Below are 14014 nucleotides of genomic sequence, written 5' to 3'. Positions count from 1 at the left end.
TTCTTTAACTGTTTTCTTCTCAGAATGCTTCCCCAAGCACAATGAAGTTCAAGAATTCGTCATTGAGCATTAACTTTCCACACAGGCTACTGAATTATAAATTGAGCTTTGAAGAACAATTCAGAAAACATTCCTAAATCCCTGAGGAAGAAACTTACTGGAGCACTTTCACAGCTTGTTTCTAACAGAATACCACCACCATCATTAATGTATTTAACAGGAGTTTGTAGAATTCTACCCCCTGAAGTACAAAGCATGAGATTTTTTTTTCTCCATTTCTTGATAAGCCACATTTTAGAGACATGACTGATGAGAAAGGCCAACCAGGTCATACAGTGCAAGGTACTGTCAGGACAGGTTTTCTTTTTAAAGATTATTTTATTGGTGCTTTGACCAAACAACTTTTAAAGAAGCAGCATCTCTTGACTATTCTTCTCGGGGGTCAGGCATTGTTGGCCTAACAGCATTTCCAGGAAGGTTGATCACAACAGCCGTGATGCTCATCTGCATCCCTGACCTAACACAGGACAGAGGACATGACCACATGGAACCTAGCATCTCTGCTTCTCCATACATTCCATTTCGTAGCCATTATTTTCTCCACAACTACATAGTTTTCTTCCTTCTATCAGCTCCTGCAATGAAAAACTGCACTAAGTACTTTTTTCCAGTTATTTTAGCCTGTCAACCATTCCACTACAGACAATGTTTCCAATCTGATAGCTACTGACATCAGTGAAAAGATCTCTCACCCATGGAATCGGGTAGAAGCAGAAATACTATAAGGGAATGAATTCTTCCTGACTGAAAATGACGTAACTAGTCACATCCCTGCCATAAATACTACACTGGGTGATCAATGCTGAAGTTCAAACAACAGCTAGATCACCATTTTCCATGCAAACATCTGGTTATCAACCCCGGTATAGATTGACACAAGTCAGAGCTATATGCAATAATACACACATTTTCTCCTTACTGGAAGCACTGTATTCTCTTTGGACACCAACTCTGGAACTTCCTTTATTTGTAATTTTATCATCTGGGAAAGTCATGCAAACCCACCAGAGATACTCAACAAGGGTCAGGGTTGCGTGTCTGACTCTTGACAGGATGCTAAAGACATGCAAATCAAAAATGATGGGGGGGGGGAAGGAGGAGAGTACTCTCATATGGAGAAACTATGGATCATGAAGTTCATGGTAACTTACTGTCAGTGGTGTATTGCATGCCATATCCTCACTGCGACAGTAAGAGAGGGAAAGCTAAACTTGAGGACGAATTGATCCTGTGCATCCTCCTCATGCACTTACATACAAAGAGGTTCTATTTCAATACCAGTGAAGTGTAGACATGATTGCTTATTAAAAAACTTTATTTAGATTTAAAAAGCAGAGATTCATTCAGTCCTCCATCTTCACAGCTGCTATCTTCAAAACTGCCAAGACCTGCAGCAACTACAAACTTCTAAGAGCAACCAGTTTAGGGTTACAATGGTGAAACTTCCAACACCAAAATAATGATTTCTGAAACTTCTTATACTTTTATTACAGTGGAGATGGCCAGCTTGGAAGTAGTTACTTTTGTCAGCAGCCACTCTGAGGGTATAAACTGGTCAAATCTGGACTGTCCACTTTTAGCATCAGAAATGCAGTAAGCAACTGCTATACACACTGTCATGTCTTTTAAAACAAAGAAGTCTCATTCTTCAGAAAGGAATCTTTATCAGATCTACAAAGTTCATTATCAGTAATATCTTACCCCCACTGGAAAAACACTTAGTTTTGCCTTCATGTTTTGTTCATCATATTATGCCCCTGTTATGTCATTCTGTGCTTTTAATAGTGCTGCTTTTATATTGTTAATGGAAACAAAGGGCTGTAGCTCTATCATTAATGTCAACTTGTATAAAAAACATTGTCCTCCAGAATTCTGTTCCTTTGGACTTTCTAACTAGGAAAACATTTTCTAATGCAAATAATATTTTATTAATGCCGGAATGCTGAATAATTCTGACAGGCAAACTGCTATTATTTTGTGCATGTAAGTGCCTGCCTTCCTTGTTGAGGAAAATGCCATCTAGGTACATAATACCCCATTTGAAAGGAAAACAGCTCTAGGAATCAGCAGTATACTAGTTTCTTAGGAATTAAACCTTTCCAAATCCTCCCTATGCTTTTAAAGGTTGCTAGGGTTTAGAAAACGCACATCTTTGTTATCAGTCTTTTATGAAGAGACTTCATCAGTGCTACCTGAAACCAGCTGTTTTGTTGCTGCTAATAAAAAATCTAGTGCAACTTGGCCCAGTGGTCCAACTATGTGTCAGGAAAGAGCACTTAGGGGGGCTATGAGACAGATGTGGCACAATATGCTTCTGAGATGACTGGCAAATCACTGAACATATGTCTTGTATCAGTCAACATCACCTGGTCAAACCAGAAATTTCCCAGTAGGGCAGGGACATCCCTGATAGTGAGAATCTGTTCTTGAGAATGGTTCTTTGGATATCAACAAGCAGTAAAAGAGAAAATAACCTAACAGCATCTAGTCTTTCTTATCAGGGACTAAGCTCTGGAAGGCACAGAAATGTATGTTCCTTATTTAAGAGTTGTTTGAAATTTGTTGGGAGTTTTTTCAGGCTCTCTTTAAAGTGCCGACTACACTCTAGAAAAGTAATCTTTTGCTTAAGTCAGAGATGAAAATAATATTGTTGTGCATGGTTGGTTTGTATGTCTTTGAAATTAGAAACTATCTTTCTGTGGTTTTCTTCAAAACAAATACATTTTGTTGCCTAATACTGTTGTCCAATTATGGTGCATAGAGCATTCTTTCAGAGAAAAGGTCAGTAATAGTTGCAAACACAAATTACATTTTCTAAATAATCACAAGATGTAGTATGCATTCAAATGGTACCAAACCTGGATGGTGAAAGAGAAGAAAAAAACCCAAACAACTGTTTTGACAATATTGATGTTTCTGCATAATGTCACAAACAATTCTGTTCAAAGATATTTGAAATGCCACATGTAAATTCACTTAGCAGAATTACAGGCAGGTCCTCTGCTTGATCTTTCACAAAAATAGACTCAGGGTTCCTACAAGGTCTGGTGAAGAAAAATGAAAAATACATTGGAAACTTTGACCTTCCATTGACCAATGATGCTGTATTAAATAGTAAAGTATTCATGTCCTTCATGTTTAGCATTCTCTCACAATGAGGTATTTCCCCACACACACCTCAGAATTTTCCAAATTTCAATTTTGAGAAAACACAAAGAATATGACAGGACCCAGCCGAGTCAAGAGAACCTGAACTAGTTGTTACATCTAGATGACTGTACCAGAACAGTATTCAGTTACAACACCTCAGTAAGAGATGACATTAACAAAAATCAATGACATTGAAATGGACTTGCTAAGGTACTTTAAATGTAATACTTTCAGAGCTGGTCATGAAATGCAACTGACACACAATAGGATACCTACTCCGTAGAAAAGTGATGGATACTGCGGAATAAAAAGGAAACTTCTACTATGTTTCTATGTTTAAAAAAAATAGAGGAACAATATGCATTTGGAGAGTAATGAAGTTGTAGAACAATCATTCAGTCTAAAGATGGGGCTGAATGTACCTCTCAAAGAAGGTATATGGGCAACACAGCTGCTAGTGAATAGATCAAAACAGAAGGCAGAAACAATTGCAGTCCCAGAAACAGCTGATAAAGTACATCAGCTTTATACATTAACTGAAACAAATTCAATCTACACCAACCATGTTACTGTCTGTTACTGCAAAAGCATGCATTTGACTTATATGAGCTAAAAGCATTCAAGAAATAAATGGCTGGACCATAAAAGACCTTCTGTAGCTGAATCCACACTTCCAACTAAACTTAATGTTATTCTGCACTAAGCTATAGAGTTAGTGAAGCTACAAGCTTGAAAGAGTAATTGAATGAAATGGTCAGGCTTTCCTCAGTTTTCAGCTTACAAAAATTAATCATACATGATACTACAATTGTTTGAAATTCCCATATTTCATCCGTACTCCAAGCAACATTTCTAGCAATAATGAATCCCTTCCACATTCACCTGATCTCTTGGTTTAAGTAAAAATTTAAGCAACATCCACTTCAAAGGTAGGTTACATACAGTGGGTACATGTGCAAGATGTCTGTGAGAGGGGTATTTTTGTTTCAGCTGTGTCAGACGAGAAACTCATCTAGACCTATGGAATACCAGCCCTGACACTACCATTTTTAACTGTCTAAGCAAGCTACCTTACTTCTTTTCCAGTGACTGATACCCAGGTACACCATGATTCCTGCCAAGGAAGGGTCCTAATCTTCAACAGCTCCACAGTTTCCACTGGAAATACTCCAGGTCACAAACAATCTAATAAACACATACTAGTGCATTGCAGGACATTCCCTCCTAGCCTTTATAACATCCAAAAAAGCCAGAATCAGAAAGCCATCCGAGTTACTCCCACAACTGTTGTAAAAACCTCTGGACTTCCAAACCATCTGCAGTTAAAATGAGAAGACAAGCAGACAGAGGCAGAAAAAGGGCTATTAAATGGGGTGTAGACGTTCAAGTCTTATGAGTAAATTCCCAAAAGATGTCACTTTTTCTCCAGTTTCTCCACTGGGCAGAGCTAGGGGTTAACTTAAAGCATTTAAGCCCAACGACTACACCAGCCATTTGGGTGGGAGATTCCACAGAAAGGAAATCTGTCCCTTGCATAGACACTCACTCCTATTAAAACCTTCGTTTTTACTTTGGTTCTTGGAGCCTACACGTATAGCAGCCTGCTTGGTTTTGTACAAAACACAGCATTTCAGCTTCAAATTTAACAGGCTCAGTGACATCCTGCAAATACTAACACACAGCTACCTAGATCTTTACTCTAAATTCTGTGCTTCACTTCATTTCCCAACTAAGTCTTCTTTCATAGTCTGACAGTGACAACTAAAATGATGTAGTTAAAGTAATAAACAGAGAATTTTAAGTAGCCTGTCAAAATAAGTGACGTTTATATCATCTTATTCTTAAACTTACGTAAAGTTCCATTCAAAGTAACTTCTTCATTATACAGTCAAATGCTGAAAGTTACCTTCCCCATTGAAAGATGCTGCATTATCTCTCACAGCAGTTAGTGGGCTCCGCATCATTTCCAGCCAGAGCATTTACTGCTTAACAGCTGCTGTTCCCTCATTAGAAATATGCTCTTCTTGTAATTAATACTCTTTCAAAAGCAAGTCAAGTCAACAGAAACCTCTGACATTCTGTTTGCAACCTGCTGAATTACCAGCAAAATCAGCACATAACTGACTGACGTTCAAGCAAGCAACAGACTTGCAAGGGCAACGATACCACCACAGAAGCAACTCCCCTTTCATTTTTCAAGGTAGCAGAGATGACCTAGTGGTTTGGGATTTCTGCCACTCCAATTAAAAAAACATAAAGGAACATTTAGTGCTACATAGTGTGAGACAATCAGAAAAAAAATGGCGAGGCCAGCAAAGAAATATGTGGTGAGAAGAAATGCTGCAAGAAGGGGCCTCTACTTAAAGTTTCATTCTTTCTGAAACTCCAGCCATATCCGAATAGCTCACAAATGTTGCATGCTAAAAGGGACCTTAATTTCTTTGCACTATCAGATGCTTTTATAATGCTATTTAGACTGTTTTCTAGGCTCATGCATCACCTCTGAAATACCTCCAATGCATTAAACATTTAAATTCCCCCTACCTGTAAAATAGACAACGTTTCCCCTTCTCACAGAGTACCACTGCCACCAGCCAAGACTTCTTACTAGTTTTGCTCCAAGCTTGATCGTTATTAGAAGACCAGAATGAGGGCAGGTTATCATGCCCTTTGAAAGGTTTTTGATTTGTTACTTAACTAAACATGTTTGTACAGCTTTCTTCATATCTACAAGTCCTTAATCCACAAGATGTCAGTTGAGGCAATAATTATATTAATAAATTGTAGACAGCCTAAGAAGAAAAGAAAGATGGAGAGGCATTTGGAATTAACATGCTGTGAATCAGTCCTAAATCATCCTCTGTCAGTGGCATTAGCAGGCTTTTTTTTTCTCCCTTTCTTGTTGCCTTTTAGTAATAATTTTCAGTACGTTTGACACATTTCATCTCACTCAATGCACTGAACCCTAATACAAGAGAACACCAGTTTGTCAAACATACGTTATTTGAGGATGCATATCAGTTAATCTTAGAAGGCTGACATTGTCAAAGACAGCCACACTGGCAAGAGATAAAAACACAACAGGCCAGGAGGAAAGAGGGATCACACGAGAGCACAGCATGGCTGCTGAGATACCAGCACCACTGAAGGCCAAAGCACCCAAATTCCTGCCTCGCAATTCTCCCCAAACAAAAAGTCTGTCACATCAGTTTCAAAGCACACATTTTCACTGCTGTTGACAAGAGGACTTGCAAACTTGAAAAGATTAGTCATCTACATGGCACAGGATCCAGCATCAGGTATTTTCTGAGCAGGATGAGAGCAAGACCCTCTTCTGAAAAGACATTTTAGTTGTCTACATTAGCTTCACAGAAACCTGGGTGAATATTTATGGGACAAAGTAGATCACATGATTAAGTCTTTGCAGCCCAAGGCCAGTATCTGAAATTCAGGTTACTCATATTCATTTGCTGCTGTGGACATTACAGAGGGAAGTCTTGAAAGGTTTCTTTTAAACAACAAACAAAGAAGCATGTCACAATAGCAGAGCTTACAGGGATGCCAGCCTTTACATTATAGTGTTTCTTACAGCTGTTTTTAAGAATATAAAATGCTAAACGAACGCAGTCTTTAACATGAGGGCCATCCTTAAACAACTGTCCATCCTTGGAGATTATGCAACATACCTGTGAGTTTTCTCCCTCAAAGTTCACAGGAGCTGGAGACATGATACAGTAATTATGCTGCAAATCCTCTTAGAGCAGTCTTTCTGTTTTACAATTTGATTCAAATTAAGATGTGAGTCAACACTGAAAGCAAATGATTTATTATGAAAACAAGTTTCTTATTTCTTCACTTTCCAAGCCCATTTATATTACTGAACATGATTATCTGAGATTAGGAAAGAAAAATGGAAATCAATAGGACTACGGTAGTAGCAATGGTGGTTTTCTACATATATTTAATATGACCTTGCATTAAAACAAACTTTTTAAAAAGGTTGAAATAAAACCCTCTCTCTCCATTCTGGTGTATTCCACATACTAACACTAAGTTAGATCTAGCGATGTTTACACTTTCCTGTGTACGTTTTGACTTTTCTATTTACACATTCAACAGACTTAGATGTATAGATAAGTAATCATTTCAAACATAACAAACAAAAAAACCACCCCAAACCACCCCCTGGAATATACAGACGAAGATTTGAATGCAGAACAATTCCTTGGATTACTTCTTTCTCTCAAATGCCTTCTTGTTCAAGACAGAAGATTATCTGCTGAAAAGATTCTTTCAGAAAGAAAAACTTGTAAAAGTCACTCCCCAGGTACACTTTTTACTGCAAAGAATTAAAACAGTTCAGTGGCAACACTGCTTGCTCTTTAATGAGAGACTATTTTATTTACTCAGAACAATTGCTATAAACTACTAATTTCCTAAAATTAGTAACAACAGATACTTCTATTTAGAACCTTAAGGTAAAACCTTATCTGCCATTTCACCAATGAAATGCTTTTCAGGAGGAATCTGACTCAACAAAGAACGAGGGACAATACCACTGGAGAAAATACTCTTTGCCCCAGCACACTGACAAGGAATGCTTTGTATCCGTAGCACTTCAGGAAGTGACCCACTTCTCAATAAACGGGTACGTTTTAGTTGGGATTTACAACATGGTGATGCTCTAATGCAAATCCTCCAGGAGAGACTGTAAACCAGCACTGGCAGGACAGAACAGATGGAAGACCTCACCAAAGGTTTTGATAGTGATGCCTCTACGTCTGCAGTCTATGACCTTGAAAAGTTGAGGTTAGATGGAAAATAGTCTGACATACAACCACCAGTCCAGACTAAACTGTCTATGGGTTTAACAGCCAACGACATTTGTTCAGAAAACTTCTCTGTTTAAGCAGTCAGTGATGTCACAGAGCTGCTTTGTTTCTCACATACACAGCCCATTCTGTCCTACAACCCTTCACAGTTCCTTGGAAATTTTTTCTTTTAAAGAGAAGTGATCCTAGATCAAAATAATTTCTGTTCAAACTATAGAAAAGAAACAAAAAGCAGCACCCTTTCCATCAGATTCATGATATAATTTTTCTGTTGCACTGGAAACATGCACACTAGAAAAAGAGACAGAAACATTAAGAACAGAATTGTAGAAAAATTTCTTTTTCCTATTCTCTGTCTCAAAAAGCAGTTTGTAGTCAAACAATAGTTTTAAAAGATATCACTGCCATCTCTATAAGACATGGCACAAAAATATTCATCAAGTTTGAAAAACGGATAACTAAATAAGCACTGTGAAGCAGAACATGGTTTACATAGCCCAAGCTTAACTTCATCACAAGAAACCACCTTCCAGCAGGCACTGGTAGGACTTTGTGTTAAGGAAAAGAATAGATTTGGGTTGGTGGACATAAAGAGGATGCAGGGCTCTTCCAAGCACCTGACAGAGTATAGACAGAGTATAATGAATTCAAGTCTAAGACAGTTAATACCTGATTCAATAGAAAATCTCCACTTCATTTGAGTGAGTCTTTTACTACAGAGATGGAAGAGAAGAATTCATGTACACTTTAGTCCAGCCTGCCCTACATAGATGAATTCTGAGAGAAAGAAACTGTATCTTTAGTATGTAGTATATATGTAAAGTAATCAAAACTGTAAGGAAGATACCAAAAGCTTTTCCTCTTTAGAAATGCAGTCAGCACCTCCTCTGTGGGGCTGATGAACATACAAAGTTAAGAGAAATAGAAGAATGTAATTAGCTTGACTTTCATTAATACCCAGTACAGTCACTGTCAATCCAACCAATGCTATATACAAAATTTCTTCCAGAGTCTGTGCTTAGGAGTTAAGGCTGTGACATTCCTGGTCCCCTATTCTGGCACAATTGCATAATTAGGTTTAAAAAAATATAAACAAATCCTTTCACCCCTCCCATGCAGCTAGCTGTGTCAGCCCTAAAACATATGTTCTCTTTTCAAACATGCCAACATCTTGTGATGGATACTCTGACAAGTGCTGACACTGCTATGAAAACACAATGCTCGGCTACTAGATTCTGTGACAATGCCAGGAGAAAAAAAATAATTGCTAATTCTCTTCCTCCCACCAGCCGTGGAAGACAGGGAACATGAAAATGGGCTATTACAAACAAAAAATAATCAACAAATAGCCACAATTACAAGGAATATTTAATACCCTAGAACAGAGCATAAAATTTGGCATTTCATTCATCTGCTAGTATCAGGAACCACAATAAGGAAAAAGCTGCTTCTCCTTCAATCAATACAATCCCTTAAGAGTCCGAGCTTCAAAACATTCACATAAAATATTAGCGTTATATATTTGCAGTAGATAAACTGAACCAGCAAGGCCATCAATCAATTTTCAATTACTTGTGGCAACTAGATAAGGTGATAGTGCACACACTAACAACTGACAATAGTCACCTAATGAGCAGGCTCATGCCTTATGGAAGTCGTGAGCCCCTGGGTTACATAATTAATAATAGCCACTTACAATCATAAGTATGTATTTCCTCTTCTGTCTTCATGAGGAAAGTTCATTGCATGTAAACCGGAATGTGCTCATCACAAAACCATCCAGTTTAACTTCTTTTTGCAAGCAGCATATACTCCCTCTTATGTTATGGGGAGGGAGTTCATGAAATGCATTTGTAAAATTTCAGGTGTAACAAGAGCATTAACCCATTTGTCACCTAGTACATCACAGCATTTTTACATCCCAGTAGATGTGTTCTGAGTAATGCCATACTTACAACATCGAACTTCTGTGTGATGTTCCCCTGGACATCAAGCAAATAAACTTTGCCATAATGTGTTCCCAGTGCCAAAAACTGTAAAAGAAAGAGACTGATTACCTAAACACAAAGACACCTCAATGAGAACTACAGCAATTCTTAGTGGCCTCTCGGATGTTTAGCAGATTAATGATTAGCACCACCTGGGGAAAAAAAAAAGACACCACCACCTTCTATAGAGAAAGGTTATTTCAACTGCAACTAAGGTATAAAACAGGGCTTCAAGCCCACATTACTGTGATAGTGCAAGTTAGCTGTCAGAATGAGTCATGAGGCCCCTCATCCACTGACAACTAATGGTTTGTCTGCAGTCCGTACACACTGCCTGATGGACTGTGGCAGCAAATTAAAAATGCAGTGTGAAAGCAAGGACCAACACTGACCTGAAATAATTCCTAGATCCTTTCTGCAGCTTTGTTTCAATCATAATGGTTTCCTTTGGGCTTTATTTTTAACTATCTTCCTAATTGACATAAAATCCGAATGTTCAAACACATTAAAAGGCCAGTAGTAAGCCACTGGTAAAATACTGCTGAATTATGGAAGGTATGCATTTAAGCACAGAGATAAGCACTGGGTTTGCTTTCCTTCGCTCAGGAACCCTCCTGCATTGAACACTCACAAGAGAAACACACTTTTCCTTACAAATTTCAGGAGTTCCATTCTAAAAAACAGTAGCAAAAATAGAGAAAACTCCACACAAATACATGCTATCACCAACTTACTCTGATACAAACAAGAAGGGAATTGATTCTGAGAGATCAGCTGTTAATTGAACCATGTGAACTACACCTAAACAGAAAAGGAAGAACTTCGGTACTACTTGATTTATGACAGTGGTTTCTTTTATTCCCCCCCTCCTTTCAGCATTACTCAAATAGTCTAGGCTCCTCAATTCTCTGTATTTCACTGCATGTGAGCATGCTTCATTGCAACCTATAATGAAATGCTCAAATTTACAGGCACTGCTAAGCGTGTCAGTCAGGCAGCACAATCTTTAAAAAATAACCTTACAGAAAGTCAAGGTTTAAAAGGATTTATCAAAATGGAATTGCTTAAAATGAAATTTCAGTCCAGGCACTTAAAATATGAAGCTACATTAAAAGGAGTCAAGAAAGGGAAAGAAGGGGTTCATTAGAAATTCATCCCCTGCAATGCCTTTCACTCCTGCAAGGTTGCCTTTTTTCAGGAAGAAAAAAGTCCCCCGGGTAAAAAAATCAATACTGGTTAATAAAACATCAGGTGTGCAGACATAACTAGGTATGACTATTCCACTGCACAGGCCTGCTTGAATGCACCAGGTGCCATGACGATTAGTCATCCAGTGCAGACAGCAAGCCTGGTGAAAATACGATGCTTTAGCAGTGAAAAGGGGGAAAAAATAGTAATTCTGGGGGGAAATTAATCTGAATACAGAAGCCAGATTTTCAGTACTCCCAGCAAAGTTAAACTGCTTTAATCAGAGGCGTATTTTACATAGTACTGTGTAATTTTGCTAATGATGAATCTCTTGCAGGGAAAACAAACAAAAACCCCCACCCAGAATAAACAGAAAAAAACCTCACAAAACCTACAACCCAGCTTCATTTTGAAGCTCTCTGTTGTAAGAGACCTATTCCTAAAAGACTCCAGCACCTGATTTCTAACAATATTGATCCTTCTTATAAATAGTGTATCTAGTTTGCTGGAAAACTAAAAGTGCTGGGATACCTAAACAGCTTTCCTGTATTGTCACTCTTTGTGACACTATAGTTAAAGCTGTATCGGTGCACATCCTTATAGAAAAAGCCTGTTCAACTCTCAGCTTTCAAAATTTACCTGAGGCTCAGGGAAAAAACAGTGACACAAACAGGCCACAGAGCAGGAGGAAAGGCTTGCCAATTTTCCAAATATCTGTGTAATTCCAAGTTGTCAAAAAACATTTTTAAAAGACTTATTGTTTTCATTCGCACAGTTAAAATACAAGCTTCATCTTAAGAGCCTCCTGAGCCATGGCAACAGTCCTTTGAGTAAAAGAAACACAGCACAAGTCAATCTAAAAATATAGCCAATAACAGAGATAGATCCCTCAACAAAAGCTGTTAAAGAGCTATTACTGGCTGTGAAAAATTATACATTCAGAAAATAGCTACTATGTTTTACATACTAATAGTTACTTGACAAATCATTAACTCAGACTTTCAGATGCTCTTCAGCATTCCTTAATATTTTAAAATGTTCTGCAGTATTTAAAGCAGAGAACTCATAAAATAAAAAAATTGCTTAAATCACTAAAGAAACGTAGGAAGTTTATTCCTTGTCAGAACAAAGGAATGAACCTTCATAAAATTTCTTCATTTTGCACTGTCCATCACTTTCTCCATTTTATTCCTTGTATGTTTCAAATGTTACCAGCATTAGAGCATGTGCATTCCCTTTTTAACATGTTGAATCAGGGAAGGGAGACGGGAAAGTGTTAGTATGACACCCCCCAAAAAAAAAAACAAACAAAGAAAAAAGGAAAATTCTTATTACTTCCCTTCTACACTGTATTAACACAAACTCAGCTGTATTCCACAGTGGAATATATCCTAAGTCAACCCCTGGCATGATCAAGTCTGTCTTCAGGGATTCAGGCTAAACAAATAAGAACAGTATATGCCAACTTCCTTTCTGGGAAAGAAAAAAAAAAAGTTGGGACTGTATCCCAATTTTTGTTCAGAATAATGTCCATAATTAAAATAAGTGACCACTTTCCCAGTAGTTGATGTAAACATCTCATCTAACAAATCACTGCACCTTGAATTCTCACCTCATTTTCTCACTACAAAAGTGTCAATTCTTCAGCACAGGTTTTACCATGAATTTTGTGTTGGCTTGTGCTGCACCTCTAGATTTGGCAGCATCTCCACACAGGAGATCCACCAATGCATGATAAGGACAGATAAATACATAAAATGAAGCAGAAGTTCTCTCTCTGCCACAAAGTCAGGTAATACCTTTTCATGTACTGTCATGCAGCTGGCTGCATCCTTCTGGAGAATTTCAGTGACTCCATTAGAAAGCCGTTCATACTTCAGCTTCGGTTCTTCTTCACTCTCATCTTCCTAAATTTTTAAGAGTGTAAGGAAAAGGGAGCAAGAGAAAAAAAAAACAAAACAAAAAACACATTTAGAAGTTTATTTTAAAATTAAAACCAAATTAAATGATATCCCAAAACACAGCAACAGGTGAAGATGGGTCACTGGTATCTCTTAACAGCAGCCATTACAATCAAAAGCCAAACTTTCACATTTTTGTCATTGGACAGGGCTTGGGTTGTGCTTTTTTGTTATTGGGTTCTCCTTTTACTCCAAAGTTCTGGGTGCAAACAGACTGTATAGCAGCATATTAATTCAGCTGTAAGAGGCAGGGAAAAATGTACATGTGTACTTTGTTACAGAAAGTTAGTAATTCACAGTTTGGAAGAAAAATGTAAAAGGGATGGATATGGAAAAATGGGTAATGATAAAATAAAGTGTGCCACTGTAGCCACAATTAACTCTAAGCTGAAGCATGCAGGTTACAAGAAACTTCAAGACCTTCACAAGATGCTGCACCTCTGTGGGAAGGCTAGAGGCAAAGTGCTGTGAACGAAAGTAAAAAGAATCCACTAGGAATAGGTTAATTGTATAAAACGCACCAATGGGTTTATGTTACAAAAACCCCCAAACAACAACAACAAAAGAATATAAACATGTTGTGGCAAAACTATCTGGGAAAAAGATCCAGACACAGCGTATTCCTATGGATCACCATCATCTGTATGTTAGGAACTTTTCCTGGTAAATAGCAAAGCTCCCCTCTCAAATATGTTCGTTATTATCACCCAATCACTACTTAGTTGCAAAGAAACATGATGCATCAAGTGGCAGAAAGTGAAGAGAAAGGAGACTGAGCTCAAAGACACAAGCAGAGAATTCATTGATTAAAGACCCGAAATGTTTCCCTCTTAGG

General features: G+C 37.9%; 1 protein-coding gene across 3 annotated transcripts in view; it reads right to left on the bottom strand.

The window, feature by feature from the left end:
- The window catches only part of VPS41 (VPS41 subunit of HOPS complex), a 222880-nt gene that overhangs the window by 193584 nt on the left and 15282 nt on the right, over positions 1-14014 (bottom strand). For 2 of the 3 annotated variants that reach the window (XM_061464684.1, XM_061464683.1), the window contains exons 3-4: positions 13018-13125; positions 9998-10075 (exon numbers count right to left, since the gene is read on the bottom strand). The exons of the other annotated variant lie outside the window; for it this stretch is intronic. In XM_061464684.1, coding sequence (XP_061320668.1) covers positions 9998-10075; positions 13018-13125 — 186 coding nt within the window. The remainder of the gene's footprint in view (positions 1-9997; positions 10076-13017; positions 13126-14014) is intronic. 3 annotated transcript variants of the gene reach the window in all.

The sequence above is a fragment of the Pezoporus flaviventris genome, unplaced genomic scaffold (assembly GCF_033815535.1).
Source record: "Pezoporus flaviventris isolate CSIRO_AGI_PZ_B2104156 unplaced genomic scaffold, CSIRO_AGI_Pfla_v1 ptg000037l, whole genome shotgun sequence".
Lineage (NCBI taxonomy): Eukaryota > Metazoa > Chordata > Aves > Psittaciformes > Psittacidae > Pezoporus > Pezoporus flaviventris.
Note: the sequence above shows the minus strand (reverse complement) of the source record. Positions and strands in the feature narration are given on the sequence as shown.